Here is a 15,672-nt window from a genome sequence, read left to right on the forward strand (position 1 = left end):
GTTTTGCCAGGTATAGAATTCTTGGTTGAATTTTAACCCCCTTGGGATTTTTTTTATTTTTTTATTTATTTTTTCAATATATGAAATTTATTGTCAAATTGGTTTCCATACAACACCCAGTGCTCATCCCAAAAGGTGCCCTCCTCAATAACCCCCTCGGGATTTAAAATGTCATCTCACTAACTTCTGAACTCTGTAGTTTCTGAAGAGAAATCAGCTTTTGATATCACCAAGGTTCACTTGTACATGAGGAGCCTCTTCTTGATGCCTTCACAAATGCTCTTTTTGACTTTGGGTTTTGACAATCTGAATGACTCTTGGTGTGGATCTCTTTGAGCTTATCCTGCTTGGAGTTCACTGAGATTCTTGGGTTTGTAGATTCATGTCTTTCATCAAATTGGGGTTGTTTTCAGTCATTATTTCTTTAAATATTTCTTTCTGGTGGGTTTTTTTTCCCCCTTTCTCTTTTTTTATTCTGGGAATCCAGTAATGTGTATATTAGTACACTGGATGGTGCCCCATAGGCCCCTTGCATTCTGTTCCAACAAAGAAAATCCTAGGACCATAATGACTTCACTTGTGAATTCTACCAAACATTTATTTATTTATTTATTTTTAATTTTTTTTTTTAATGTTTATTTATTTTTGAGACAGAGAGCATGAACGGGGGAGGGTCAAAGAGAGAGGGAGGCACAGAATCTGAAGCAGGCTCCAGGCTCTGAGCTGTTAGCACAGAGCCTGATGTGGGGCTCGCACTCATGGACCGTGAGATCATGACCTGAGCCAAAGTCGGACGCTTAACCGACTGAGCCACCCAGGCGCCCCTACCAAACATTTAAAGAAGAATGAACATCAATTCCTCTCAAAGTCTAGACCAATAAACACTAGTGGAATATAATAGCCCAGAAACAATCCCTCACGTACATGATCAATTCATTTTCTTTTTCTTTTTTTTTTTAATTTTAATGTTTATTTATTTTTTGAGAGAGAGGGAGACACAGAACCCAAAGTAGGCTCCAGGCTCTGAACTGTCAGCACAGAGCCCAACGTGGGGCTCAAACTCACAGACTGTGAGATCATGACCTGAGCATAAGTTGGACACTTAACCAACTGAGCCATCCAGGCACCCCATGATCAACTTATTTTCAATTGATGCTAAAGCTGTTCAATGGGGGAAAGAGTAGCTTTTTTTATTTTTATTTTTTATTTTTATTTTTGAGAGACAGGGTGAGGCAAAGTGAGAGTGGGGGAGGGGCAGAGAGAGAGGGAGACACAGGATTGGAAACAGGCTCCAGGCTCTGAGCTGTCAGCACAGAGCCTGACGCAGGGCTCGAACCCACAGACTGTGAGATCATGACCTCAGCTGAAGTCGGACGCTCAACCTACTGAGCCACCCAGGCGCCCCAAAGAGTAGCTTTTCAACAAATGGTGTTGGGAAGACTGGATATCTACATGCAAAAGAATGAAGTTGGACCCTGATCTTAGACGATATGCAAAAATTAACTCAAAATGGATCAACGTTCTAAACATAAGAGTTAAACCTATAAAACTCTTAGAAGAAACCTTGGGAGAAATCTTCATAACCTTGGGTTTGGCCCTGGTTTCTTAGTATAAGGACAAAAGCATAGGCAACAAAAGAAAAAAGAGATAAATTATACTTTAACAAAATTTAAAATTTTTGTGCATCAAAAGATACTATCAAGACAGTAAAAAGACAACCCATGGAATGGGAGAAAATATTTGCAAATCATATCTGAAGAAAGATTAATATTCAAAGTCCATAAGTAACTCATACAATTCAGCACCAACAGAACAAACCATGCAAGTGAAAAATGGGCAAAAGACTTGAACAGGTATTTCTCAAAAAAAAAAAAAAAAAAAAAAAAAAAAAAGAGCCCTTATGTACTGCTGTGCAAATGTAAAATGTTGCACCTTCTGCAAAAAACAGTTTGCTACTTCCTCAAAATGTTCCTCAAAAAGTTAAATAGAATCATCATCCAGCATCTACACTCCTAGGTGTATGCCCAAAGGAATTGAAAGCAAACTCAAACAGACACTTGTGCACAAATGTTCACAACAGCATTGTTCACATTAGCCAAAAGGTGGAAACAACCCAGTTTCCATCAACAGATGAAAAGATAACCAAATGTGGTCTGTCCATATTATGGAATAGTATTCAGCCATCTAAGGAATGAAGTGAGGTAGGAGTCCAAGTGCCTATCTGGTTGTCCTAGCACCATTTGTTAAAGAAACTGTTCTTTTTCCATTACATGGTCATGGCACCCTTGCCAAAATCAATTGCCTATTAGATGTATGGGCTTATTTCTAGACACTCAATTCTGTTCCATCAGTCTATCTATGTTCATGCCAGTACCACACTGTTTTGATCCCTACAGCTTTGTAGTAAGTTTGAAACCAGGAAGTGTGAATCCTCTAACTTTGTTATTCTTTTTTGAAATTGTTTTGGCTTTTCAAGGCCCATTGCCATTCCATGTGAATTTTATGATCATCTTGTCCATTTCTGAGAAAAAGGAAGCTGGGATTTTAATAGGATCTGAATAGAATCTGTAGATCAATCTGGGGGAATAGGGCCGTTTTAACAATACTAAGTCTTCCAATCCATGAACATGGGATGTCTTTCCATTAAGTCATCTTTGATTTATTTTACCAAGTCTCTTATCTCTGTGGTCAGATTTATTCCTGAGTATTTTATTTTGGATGGCATTTTCAATTAGCAATAATCGCGCCTCGGATAAACCTCATTGGCTACGATACTGCCACTGCGCAAAGCTTGGATGGCATTTTAAGTGGAATTGTTTTCTTGATTTCCTTTTGGGGATGGTTACTGTGCGTGTATAGAAACACAACTGATTTTTGCGTGTTGACCTTGTATCTTGCAAATTTGCTGAATTCATTTGTTTCTGGATTCAAATTCGCTGGATTCAAAGTTCTTTTTGTGGATTCTTTAGGATTTTCTCTGTATAAGATCATGTCACGTTTGAATAGAGAGAGTTTTGCTTCTTCCTCTCCAGTTACATGTCTTTGGTTTCTTTTTTCTTCTTAATTGCTCCGGCTAGAACTTCCAGTACAGTGTTGAATAACAGAGGGGAAAGTGGGCATCCTTATCTTGTTCCTGATCTTAGGGGGAATATTTTCAATTATTCACCATTGAATATGATGTTAGTTGTGGGGTTTTCGTAAATGCTCACTATTCGTTGAGATACTTCCTTTAAATTTTAGTTTGTTAAAATTTTTTTATCATGAAAAGTACTGGGTTTTGTCACATGCTTTTTCATTATTTTTCATATGTTGAATTATTCTTCCATTCTTGGGATAAACCCCACTTGGCATAGTGTGTAATCATTCTAATATACTGTTGGATTTAGTTTGCTAGTGTTTTGTTGATGATTTTTCCATCTCTGTATTCATAAGGAATTTTAGTCTGTAGTTTTTTTGCTCTGATGTCTTTTCCAGCTTTGGTATCAAGGCAACGCTGGCCTGTAGAATGAGTTTGGAATATTTTTGTTTTTATTTTTAGTTGTAGTTTAGTTTAATTTAGTTTAATTTACTTATGTTGGATGCAAGTCTCTTATGATATATAGTACTTGCAGATGTTTTTCTCCCAGTCTGTGGTTGTCTTTTCACTTTCTTGATGATATCCTTTGAAGCACAAAGTTTTTAACATTGAGGAAGTCCAATTTATCCATCTGCTTTTTTGTGATTTATGCTTTTGGTGTCATGTCTAAGAAATCACCACCTAACCCCAGATCACAAAGATTTATGCCTGTATTTTCTTTTCAGGATTTTGTAGTTTTAACTCTTATATTTGGAGTTACAATCCATATTGAGTTGATTTTTGTGCATGATGTGATGTAGGGTCCAACTTCATTCTTTTGCACGTGGATATCCAGCTATCCCAGCACCCTTTGCTGAAAAGACTGTTCCTTATTCCTTGCCTGTTGAATTGTCTCGGCCCCTTCATCAAAAAGCAATTGGTCGTAGACTCTGAGTTGCATCGTATATATTTGCCTTCACTTGGGACTGTTTCCTACTCTCGTCCTGCTTTATTGTGCTTCTGACCTCATTGGTTTTGTCTTTTATTTCCAGCCTGTGCTTATTTCTTGTGTGTGAACGCAAGCTCAATTTTGGGGGTTTCAACCTTCTGTACCACATTAGCCTTAGCTTTTGAGCATCCTTTTGATACTTATGCTCTAAGGTATCCACGTAACTCTCTTCCTTGACCATCCCCCCTGCCATGCTTGCCCTTGAGCTATTGAGGGATAGTGGGACACTAGGTAGAGAATTTGAATCAGGAGATAGTGTCCAAGCCCAGTCAGCCTCCAAAGAACCCACCCCCATCTTGGCAGGGTCCATATTTTCCAGGGCCCACATATTAGAACATGGTATCTGATGTCAAATATTCACCAATGTAAACAATAAATTGCCTGGCTTCATTTATACCACATTTTTATTTTTTCCCAAATTCTTTTAAGCCTTTTTGTTGTTGTTACCACCTGCTGGACCCGTCCTCCATTCATGTTTTTACCTCCGTCTCTCTATTTGAATCAGGACTCAGTTATCCCACACTCTGACTTTGACTCCATTTCCTGTTATTTTTGTCTCTAGTAGTTCAGCGACTCTACCAACAGTTTTAGAGGTAACACCCCTCTGACAGGACCAAAGTCCCAGGAATTCCTCTCTTACTGTGGTGTCTTATAAGCTACCCTATCATTGTGCCCAACTCACAATCAAGACCTGGAAACCTGTCTGCACTGGATGTCTTACCCTTCATTTCCTTCCACATTGGGACTTACCATTTGCTTCCATTTGAAATGACATTTAGAAGCCAAATGAGGCATAAAGATATACGTATATAGAGACAGTTCCCTAAGCCTTTAATGGGGAATGGAACTGCTCTATTGCTAAAGTAACCGTAGAGGTGAAAACTTGGCTTTGGACAAATAATAATTAATGATGCACGTAACTGGATTAGCAATGCTACCAGAAAAAGAAGTCACACACACACTCCCCGACTGAGAATTTTATCAGGACTCACCTTTTTGGAAGAATGTGCTGATCATGAATGCAAAGAAAACAGTGGCCGTGGCAAAAGACAGTAGGAAAACAAATATCAAGCTAGGGTCGCTGTTCCTGAACACCGCCACACTGTTCACCTATGGAGCAGTCACAAACACACATTGTTTTTACGTGGAAAGAATGAGGAGAGGCATAAAATACCCTGAAAACAATGCAGAACTTTTATTTATTTATTTATTTATTTATTTTAATGAATTTATTTTATTTTTTATTTTAGAGAGAGCATGAGTGGGGGAGAGGTGCAGCGGGAGGGGAGGGAGGGAGAGAGAGAGAGAGAGAGAGAAAGAGACTCTTTTTTTTTTTTTTTTTTTCTGGATCAGACATGATGTGGTTTAATACTACACAGGGGGATACAGAGAGGAAAAAAAAAATCCTATGATTAAAGCCAAGGCTTTAAAGAAGACACTTTCTTAGGTATTAGAGAAAGAGACTCTTAAGTAGGCTCCATGCTCCGCATGGTACCTGACTTAGGACTCGATCCCACGACCCTGGGATCATGACCTGAGCCAAAATCAAGAGCCAGACGCTCAACCAACTGAGCCACCCAGGGGCCCCAGAACAATGCAGAAATTGTTTTAAAACCACAAGATTAGTCTAAATTAAACAACATATCTTGATTTTTTTTTAAGGCATAACTTTGATCCAGTGTCCATTACCTTTTATAAATTACGCTCTGTACGTGTATCTTTTTTAAAGAGAGCATATGTCTGAATTCGATTTTTGATCCAATGTGAATCTCTTTTGCTTTAATAAGAGACTTTATCCCATTTGTCATTGTCGCTCTTATAATAACTGTAGTATTTCTTTTGACACCTCACGTCTCCTCTTTTTAATGCTTTCTGGCCGTTTTCTTTGTTTTATGTATTTTGCCATGTGGTCTGGGTTTTCTTGCCTACCTTTATCCAAAGTGCCCCAATTTGGGTAATTTAGAAGCTAAATCTTCATTTATCCACATGGTGGATTATAATGTAGCCATCAGATGCAAGTTAGCAAATTGGAACACCAGATCTCGATGGCAGCATGGAGGAAAATTTAACACGGTAGGATGGGCCTAAGAGGACGTTCTCCATCTTTTACGACAACTGTTTTCAACTATTTGCGGAGTTGTAATGTTTTAAAGTTTTTAAAATAATTAGGAGACGAATCCCACTTCCCTGACGAAATTAACCACACCCGCGTCCAGTACTTGCAGCCCCAGGAACGGAAGGCCGTCAAGGCTCTCCCGGATGGCGCATCTTCAGTGCCCGATGCCCGCAAAGTTTCCGCAAATACCCCCTGAGGTTGCCCCAAGTGCGCGTCCCTGGCTGTGCTCTCATCTTCTGTCGAGTCTCAGCCCCACCGCCCGCTCCGCAGCCACCTTCCTCCCGCTTAGCGTGTGCGGAGGGACCAGACACGCACCTCTGTGCAGAAGAGGACGGTCATGAAAGCAACGGCGAGGAGGGCCGAGACGAAGGACACGATGAACCAGGCAGCCCAGTGTTGCCAGTTGTCCACTCCCATCATGCACATGTACTCCTAGAGAAAGCAGCGGAGCCCGGCGTCCCACCACTGCCAGCGCCACGCACCCACCGCGGCCTCGCAGGTGGCCTCGCTCAGACGGTGCTGAGTGCACGAGACGGAGCAAACCGTGCGTGGTCGGTGAGGCCACGCAAGGTCTGGGGAGCCGCCGGCAGGCGATTTCTATATACAGTCGTAAGAAGCAATCGAAGGAGAAGAAAATTAAAGTGAGGAGGCAGAGGGTCTCTACCGAGAGCAAAAGGTGAGGAGACAGGTAACGGGAGAGCGCGGGCAGGCAGAGAGACTCTCGGGGCAGCCTGTGTTGGGTTGGGCTCCCGGCTGCAGCCACGAGAGAGCGACTCATCCTGGGCGGACGTCCTCTCCTGTGCGCTCATCAGGGAGTCGGTCCGCAGGCATCTTCTGAACAGCCGCCGTGGGCAAGTCCAAAAGCAAGGACTCACGTGGTCACAGCAGACGGCATCGCCTACCTTGTAAGCAAGTCGAATGACGAACCGCCGTCCGACATCCGCCGTCCATCCCTCAGGGGGAGGTCCCTCTAACACCCATGCAGCCTCGTCCCTGCCGCGGCCTCATCCCCACCCGGATCATTTTTCATCGGGGCTTGTACACGTCCCCGCCTCGGGAGAGGCTCGCACCCCGCGCCGGGGAGGGGTGGGTTACCTTCAGTTTTTTCTCCTTCTCCAGGGCAATGGAATTGATGATGATGAGCTCGATGCAGATGAAGCTGAGCATGAGCAGAAGAGGGAACTCGTTCTGAAGGGTCACCAGGAGCCTGTCCTGGATGTGGGCTCCGTGGGGGAACCTCTTCACAAGCACACTCAGGCCCTCAAACATCTCGGTCGTCCCGTTGTGGGCGTGGTAGTGCATGATGGCCTTGTCCAGCGCATGCTGGATGGCCAGGAAGCCTTCGTTGCTGTATCCTGCGTGAGAGAACAGCGGACACCCGAGCATAAGAGACTCGGAAGACTGGAGGTGCAGAACACCCGCTGAGTGAGGCGGGTCGTGGCTAACGATTCCTGGAGACGATCAGGTGGGAGCGGGCTGGGCTCCCTGGAGTCCACGTGCTGCCACGGGGAAGAAGGCGCAGCGTCCCCAGGGGCCCCCTGTGGCTGTGATGGTGTCTTTTATCAGAAAACAGGGCAAAGGCATCCTGAGCCCACAAAACAAGGGGTGTCCCCTGCCGCGCTCTTGCACGGTGGGGCCGCATCCTCTCCCCTAAGTGCTCGGGCTTCAGGGAGAGGGTGCTTGCTCTGCACTTCCGGTCACCAGGACACACGAAATGGTTAAAGGCAAAGGACTTGGGAGACACGCACCCCCTCACCTACTGGGACCTCCGTCTGAGCTGTCACTGCTGTGGTTCGAGGGTTATGGTCGTTGAATTTTGCTGCCAAGCCTCAAGGCCAAACTTTACCACCGGCAGCTTTACCACTGTTTATTTTCATACAGTGTAGTCGGTGGGCGAAGGTCAGCTTTTGGGAGAAATAGGTCGGAGGCCAGAGATCCCCGGTGTGGGGATCTCGTAAGAGTTAAAGGCCCCACCTCCCAGCAGGGGTTACCGGCCCTCCACATGGGCAGAACCAGCGTGGGGTACCCAGCAGTAAAGGGGAGGTGACCACCGTCTCCCGATGGCCTTGACCTACGCAGACCCCTGGATCTGTCGGCACGAAAAAGGGAGGAACAAATTGCTGATAATAAAATTCTGGGAACCATCACGGAGTCTTCACGGCATGTCGGAGCGTTTCCACTGCAGAACCGTTGGCATCCTTTCTAGAATCGCATGGAATGATAAGCCCTCGGGTTTACATTCCCACTCGCTGGGCTTGCGGGCCCAAGGTTCACGACAGTTGCGTGGCCATCCTCCGGGGAGGTGCACGCTGTCTGCTCGATTTCCTGAGAGCTGTCCGCTCCCTACCAGGGAGGTCTCCCCGAACCCCGCACAAAGAGGGAGACCCCAGGTCTACAGTGACGTGGAGGCCAGGCCTCCGAGCTGCCCCACGGCTTCTCCCCTGGCCTGCAGAGAGCTGAAGACCGTCAGGTATATAAGCAAACGTGAGTACGTGCGGAGGCAAAAAGAAGAGACGCGCCCTCCTTGTTCCCGTAAAATGCCCCCCCTCCTCCCTCAAACAGCTCAGTGTCACAACCTTACTGCTCTTTAACTTCTAGAATGAAAGCGTTTTACCCAGTGATACGTTTCTAAACGTTACTCCTTCAGCCTCTTTTGAGCTGCTAGCTTAGCAAGGGTTCAGATGGCAGTGACAGCGCGAGAGGCACGTGCGTGTGGGCGAGACCAAGTCGTGTGTCGGCGAGACCGAGTCGTAGGGGCTTCCTCACCAGGGAGCCCGCCGTCCGAATGCCCTAAGGCCCGGGGCTCTTGGCTTGGGTTGGGAGGGTAGAGGAAGGATGTGCCCCAGCTGTCCACATAATCTTGTTTGGAGGTCAGCTGCGCGATTAAGGAGTTCCTCTGCGTGTAGCTGAAGCGCAGGCGGTACTTAACCTGCAGGGGATAAAGAGAGGACGACCTGGGTCACGGGGTCCCCACGCTCAGCCAGGACTCGTGTCTGCCGCCAGCTGTGATTGGAGGGAAGGCCGATCCCTCCCTCCCCTGCGAGGAGCACTCAGCGGTCTGCCCAGGAGAGCCCCCTTCAGGAAGGTGGTTCCGAGCGCGGACACTGGAGCCGGGCCACCAGGACCCAAACCCCAGACCTCTCACCGAATGGCGGTGGCGGTTCAGGCGGGTGACTTGACCTTCTTGCCTCGGTTTTCTCATCCTTACAACGCGGATGAGGTTAACAGCACTTGCCCCAGAGGCACTGTAGGATCAAGTCAGATGGTCCCTGGGGTGTGCCTGGCAATTGTTAGTGCTCGAAAAGCGTTGCTGGTTGTTTATCAACGTGTCTGTCTCCAGCTGCCAACACCCCCATGCAAGTTCTAGCCATTAATCATCAGGCGGCACAGGACGACACCAAAGCTACACACGAGCGGCTTCCCCGCCCCCAATGGGAGCCACTGCCTTGTCCTCAGACAGACAGACCTACCATACTGGAGCCCATGTCATTAGTGTGGTGGTCTGATGACAACCACAACCGGTCCTTCTGGAAAGTGCCTCCGTCCCCGGCTCGGTTCTGGGCACAAACTCATTTGATGCCCGCAACAGCTGAGTTAGGAACTGCTAGTACTCCCGCTACACCGGTAGGGAAACTGAGGCCCGGAAATGTCGGCGCCCCTCACGGCTAGAGAGCCAGTGGTTGCCAAGCCGGAATCCAGTCTGCCATCCAGCAGCTGGAATTCGTGGTCCCCTTCTCTTAGCCTGAGGTCTCCCTGGGCAGGCCTCTCTTGCGAGGAACCCGAACAGTGGGAGGTGCCCTGGGGCCAGGTTGGAGGCAGTGAAACCGGGAGCATTTTCTCACCTCCTCTGGAAGAAAGGCAGCCAGGTGGCAAAGCAGACACAGGGAGACGGGGGCAGCCCAGGTGGCGAGACTCCCTAATGGGCCCACGCGCGAGCCTGGGAGGCATGGTGAGGCCGTTCCGGACCGGATGGCCCTTACCTTCAGCGGCAGGGGTTGCTTGCTGTCATTGAAGGTGTGATCGAAGACAATTCCAGCCAACACGAAGAAGGCTTTGGGATCCTGGAGTATGTAATTTTCAAACAAAGGCACTGAAGAACGGCCTAGGACTGCGGAGAGAAAAGTCCCGTGAGCAAGCAGGCTGCCCCCCCCCCATCCCCGCCCTCCCTGACCCGGTGCCGGAGGGGCCGCAAGACCCCCCCCACACACACACCTTCCTCCATCATTCTGCGAACACATGAGCACATTCGATGGCCGGGAGCCACGCGAGGCAGTGACAACGGTCTGAATGCCCGCCATCTCTCGTCCCAGGCCCTCCAGCTGGGCGGCGCTGAGGGCCACAGGAGGTGGAACTCGCCCTTGGCCATGTTGATGGGGAGCCGTCCGTAGCTCGTCTGCGTGGCTATGGCAACCGAAATGGGAGACAGAATCACAGACAAACGTAGCTGTTCTGATGAGAAAAATAATTGCTCCGGTCCCCGGCCCTCGCGTGTGGCGAGGCTGTCCTCCGGGATCCTCCTCGAAAGTAATTCTTGCTCAGAATGTGGAAGGCACCACCGCATCATTCCGCCTCCTCGCCGCCAGCCGGGTGTCTTCTCTGAGAGCTCATTGGCTTCTGCGCCTTTATCTCCGTGCAGGAGAAGTCACTAGCGCACGTCCACGGTTGTCCCTTTCTGCTGTCCTCTTAGGAAGTGGTGAGACTGCGCACCTCGCAGACACAGCGGCTCTTGCGGGAACCTTTTGCGAACTGCTCTGTCCCCTCCCCTCTGTGTGTCCAGTTGCTTCCTTTTAGAAACCCTCGCGGGTGGGCGGGACGCGGTCGCTCTCGCTTCCCCTTTTCTTCATCCTGTTGCTGGACATTGTCATGCGCCTCCCAGACCTTGTCTCCCAGCCATCACACACGTCCACTCGGTCGTTTCCCTGGGAGCGATTTCGCTGATCTAAATTTCCAAGTCCGCTTCCTCTTCCTTTGACCACATCTCCGTGCCACGGGAGTCCAGTTTTGTTTTGGCTTGGCAGCATTCCCTCAAACGTCTCTGAGAATATGGAGTTTTTTCAAATGAACCGACTCATGATAAAAATCTCCAATGATGCTGGAGGTTATGTGGCATGTCGAAAGGCTCCTCGATGAGACTGAACTTTAACTTTTCATCAGAACAAAACCCATTCTTGGCGGGGGGGGGGGGGGGGGGGGGGGGGGAGGAGCCAAAACAAATCACTTGGTCCACAAGATTTGAGACTGAATCCGGTCTCCAACTGTGTGATAGAGATGGAAATCCTTTCTCTTCCTGGTTCAGCATTGCTCCCGCTCCCCCGATGTCCTCAGCCCCTTCGGTGGCAGTGGGGGGGGGGAGGTCACTACTTTTAGCTGCAGCTGAGTTTTACGTTATTTTATTTTCATTTCTAGTTCTGTTCGGTCCTCTTTTTTCAGATCGGCTGGGTAAGTCTGCATCGTGACATATCTGGGGAATAGGATTATGAGTGAATCTTCCTATTTTCCTCTATATAGTTTGTTTCCTTAGCCATATTTATGTTTCTTTTTAAACACACACGTACATAAACATTTGGCTAAATTGAGGAAAATAGCATACATACAGGAAGGTGTACAAAACACAAACGTTCATTCTAATGAGCGGTTATAAAGTTCACAGCGAAGTCATTACCTCTTGGGTCAAGAAACAAAATTTGTACCCTAGATTTGTTCGTTTGTTTAGATAGTTTCTTACTATCAATTTGGTTCTTCATTGCTTTCAAGAACATAGTTTTAATATTTGTCCAGCGTATGTTTTTCAACAGGCCAACATAACCCAGTCTGCCCTGTTAGCAGAAACAAATAGCAGTAATCTCTTTCCCAGAAATTTCCGGGAAACATCCCAGTGTTTCCTTGGCTCTGGCTGAGTTAGGTGTCATCCCTGGACAAGTCACGGTAGCAAGGGGACCACGAAATGCAGAGTGGTATAGCCACGGGAGTCATCCTGAGCCCAAGGAGGAGGCACCAAGGGCTGACAGCAGGAGAGGGGTCCAGCCCCCCAGGGAAAGAACAGGCTGTGAGGATCATCAAAAGGGAAAACAGATGTCTGTCACGGTTTGGAGAGCTCCTCAAACCACTGCCCTTCCTTCCAGGGTGTAGGATTTACTTAGGGGAATGGCCCCAAAGAGCAAAATCTAATTTTTATTTCTTATCCTATTATGTGATTTGAAAATGTCAATGCAAACAATTCTGGTGTTCATCGTCCTTATTCTTTTATTGAAATTTTAAGGTTTATTTTTTGTGTTTTTCTTTTTTTAACGTTTAAATTCCAGAAAAATACATTCTAAACTGCTAGCAAAGAATTCTGCGAAGTGGCATTTGGGGTGAGAACTTGACTTTTCACTCTAAACCTTATATTATTTCACGTGCATGTATGTAATAAGGAGAGAAGGAGGAGCGGAAGGCAGACGGCCGTCTGTCCCGGGGACGCAGAGCGCGCAGAGAGAAGCGTGGCGGCGGAAGCGGCCGGAGGCGGAAGCAGTGGCAGGTCCCGGAACCGCGGGACTCAGCCCCGGAGACTCCCGCAGGCGGAAGCCGGAAGCGTCCCTGGCACAGCGCGCACGCGCAGAAGGAAGCCTGGAAGGAAAGCCCTGGAACCGGCGACGCCAAGGACAGAGTATAGACAGCGATGAGGTAAGAAGTGAGTCGGAGGTAATGAAACAGAATTAACGCCTCGAGACACCCCATACGAGGAGGGAGACGTTGCCCGAGGTAGGATCTTAAGGGAAGACAGAAGAGAAATGCTTTCTTCTCCGTGGAGGCGACCGAGGGGTCCCAGGGAGTGAGGTGGGGATCCAGGCCGGATGCAAAGGCCGAATGTTTGGGGAGCCGGAGGGCTGCTCACGGACAGGAGCCCAAAGCCCCAGGTTCGTCTCCGTCTCCCTGCGAGACCCGGAGAGCAGACAGAGGAAGAGACAGATCGCGCGAGACAACTTCTCTTCAAACCCCTGCCACGCGGGCGGCCTCGCGCACATGGAGGAAAACCCAAGACTTGGGGGAGGCGTGCACTCCAGCCTCGCTCGGACCACTCCCCACCACCCCCCCCCCCCCCCCCCCGCTTCCTTCAGCCTCGTTCACGGTGGCCACACCCCACCCCCAGCCCCGCTGCGGCCCCCACCTGCCCCCCCCCACACCGAGTCCCGAGGCCACCGCCATCCCACTTCACAAGTCGTGTCCTTCACCTGCACCGCCGTATCATCTCCAGCCTCCCAAGAGGAGCTTTCTCTGTTGTGTTTTGTTTCCAATCTCGTACTAGTAGAATTAGAATGGTATTTTAGGTTGCCAGGCAAGCGCAGAGCCCTAAAACAGCGGCCCCCCACGCGTGTTGCCACTGAGGGCCTTTAAAAGAATTGTCTGCGTTGAGTGGCACTCAGAGCTGGGAGAGGAGAGCCCTTCCTTTTCACTCGGTACCTTATGTATTATTAGAACACCTTTACAAAAGCATATATTACAATTATGGCAATTTTGGAACACGACTCCACATTTTGTGGATTCCATGTTTTGAAAAACTGTATCTACCTAACTCCGTTAACGAACGCATTTATTCATTCAGTAAATATGTATTGAGCAGCGAGTGTATGCCAGGCATGAAGGAGGCCCAGTGATGAAGAAAACGGACAGGGCCCCCTGCCCTCAGGGAGGTGGAGCCCAGCAGGCTTGTCAACCGCAGACTTGATACAGAAAGCCCAAAGTGGCGGTGTGATGAACTGTGAATCAGAGATCTCTGACCGTAGCCAAAGGGGCGCAGAGAGAGACGAAGGCACAGCTGAGAAATCTAAATAAAGCCCGGCTGGCAGCTTGCCCAGTGCCCCTGAAAGGAGCCTGGAGGCAGGGGTAGGGCCAGACCCTGGACTACTGGTGCAGTCGAAGCCACCAGAGGGGCAGAAGCACGAGGCTGGCCAGGCCTTTCGGACCTTCGAGAGACCTTCTTGGCTGCATGCAGAGACTGGCTTAGAATTGATTAAAATGAGAAGAGAGACGGACGACTAATTCAGAATCTCCCAAGTCGCCAGAACGTGGTGGCGGCAATCAGAGACCTCGTGGGCGGCTTTCCCCCAGCTGTCACCTCCACAGACTTTTTAGGATTTGGAGACCCCAGATACGGAATCACGACTATGCGCACCCTCAGGAAACAGCCTCAAACTCTATAAAATTGCCCTCCCTCCCTCCCTGTCCTTACCCCATCTTTATGTCTCACCTTCAAACTCAACGTCAAAGGATTTCCCCACCGCTTCAGTGATAGCCTTCAACGCTTCGCTTTTGGAAGAGACATACACTAGTTGGTATCTGGTGTGAGTAGGAAAATAGAGGAAGTCTGGCAGCAAACTGATATTGATGGCCAGGTAGTTGACAGGAGGTATTTTCTTGGGCAGACTGTTTAAACGCAGGTACATGATGATCATGGAGAAGAGTAGCGGCATTAGGATTTCAAGCACTGTTATCAGAGTCTTCCGCTTCTAGAACAGAAAGGAAAGCAGCATGAGAACGCGAGTGTTAAGTCACCACACAGCGACGTTTCTTCCATTTAAGAAGCCCTTTCATTCTCCCCCACCCCCAGCCTCCCTGCACAACCCACAAAAAAGAAAAAAATAGAGAATGAACTAAATGGCTTCTCTTTCTGGACTTTTCCATGACATCAGCGGCGAGAAACCGGTAATGACGATGCAAACTTCAGTGATGACGGTTTGCGGAATTCCAGTGGGAACCTGGCTTATTTGCAGGAACGGGCCCCGTTTCAAGTACAGTTGTTGATTTTTTCTTTAATCAGTTATTAGATGCCAGCGTAACATAAACATTCAGTCCCCCCACCCCGGACATGCCCACGGCTCCAAGGACCACCTTACCCACCTTCAAGATGAAATTCTTCCAAAGAAGAAGTTTTAAATTCCTGACCATTGTCACTTTCCCACCGGAAGGGGAGGGATCAGCACCAGCTAGGAAGCAAACGGGGCAACTGTCAGGCATCACCCACACGTGCCCTCCTGTCCTGGAGGAGCTGTCTGCTCCCGGACTTTCAGAGCATCGTTTCTTCTTTTTTGCGGACTCCCCCTCCTCTGCCCACCTCTAAACATCCCAGCGGGGCTCGGCTGACACTCCCCCGTGGGCAATCTCACTTGGTCTTTGATGTTCAAATGCACGGACACACTGATGATTTCCACATTCCTGTCTACAGCCTGCACCTGCCAGGTCTCCTGCCCCAACCCCTCCCGTCCGAGCAGGAGCCCAGCTGCATGAGGACAAGGTTGTGCGAAGGTCTCCCTGTCTCCTCTCCTCTCCCATTTTCCCCTGCCCCGCCGCGGGCCTGGCTGTGATCCAGAAGGGACAGAAGTGGCTTCTGCTCACAGCCCACACACCTGCTGTTTGTCCGCCCAGGGCACGCCTCCCTCATGCGTCATTAAACTACTGAACGTGCTGTTTATTTACTTCTTGTTTGATCTGATTTCCCTCTGGAATGCGTGCTCC

At 48.6% G+C, this 15,672-nt stretch overlaps 1 protein-coding gene and 1 pseudogene across 1 annotated transcript in view; both read right to left on the bottom strand.

Annotated features, from left to right (window-relative positions):
* LOC123589093 (ATP-binding cassette sub-family A member 17-like) overlaps nt 1–15,174 on the bottom strand; it is a 76,372-nt gene extending 61,198 nt beyond the window's left edge. The window contains exons 1-7 of the mRNA XM_045460734.1: nt 15,058–15,174; nt 14,408–14,666; nt 10,161–10,288; nt 8,947–9,109; nt 7,276–7,535; nt 6,496–6,612; nt 5,057–5,174 (exon numbers count right to left, since the gene is read on the bottom strand). Of these exons, the coding sequence (XP_045316690.1) occupies nt 5,057–5,174; nt 6,496–6,612; nt 7,276–7,535; nt 8,947–9,109; nt 10,161–10,288; nt 14,408–14,666; nt 15,058–15,174 (1,162 nt within the window). The remainder of the gene's footprint in view (nt 1–5,056; nt 5,175–6,495; nt 6,613–7,275; nt 7,536–8,946; nt 9,110–10,160; nt 10,289–14,407; nt 14,667–15,057) is intronic.
* LOC123589830 lies at nt 2,682–2,792 on the bottom strand (annotated as a pseudogene).
* Nucleotides 15,175–15,672: the final 498 nt, after the last annotated feature.

This window comes from Leopardus geoffroyi, chromosome E3 (genome assembly GCF_018350155.1).
Source record: "Leopardus geoffroyi isolate Oge1 chromosome E3, O.geoffroyi_Oge1_pat1.0, whole genome shotgun sequence".
Taxonomy (NCBI): domain Eukaryota; kingdom Metazoa; phylum Chordata; class Mammalia; order Carnivora; family Felidae; genus Leopardus; species Leopardus geoffroyi.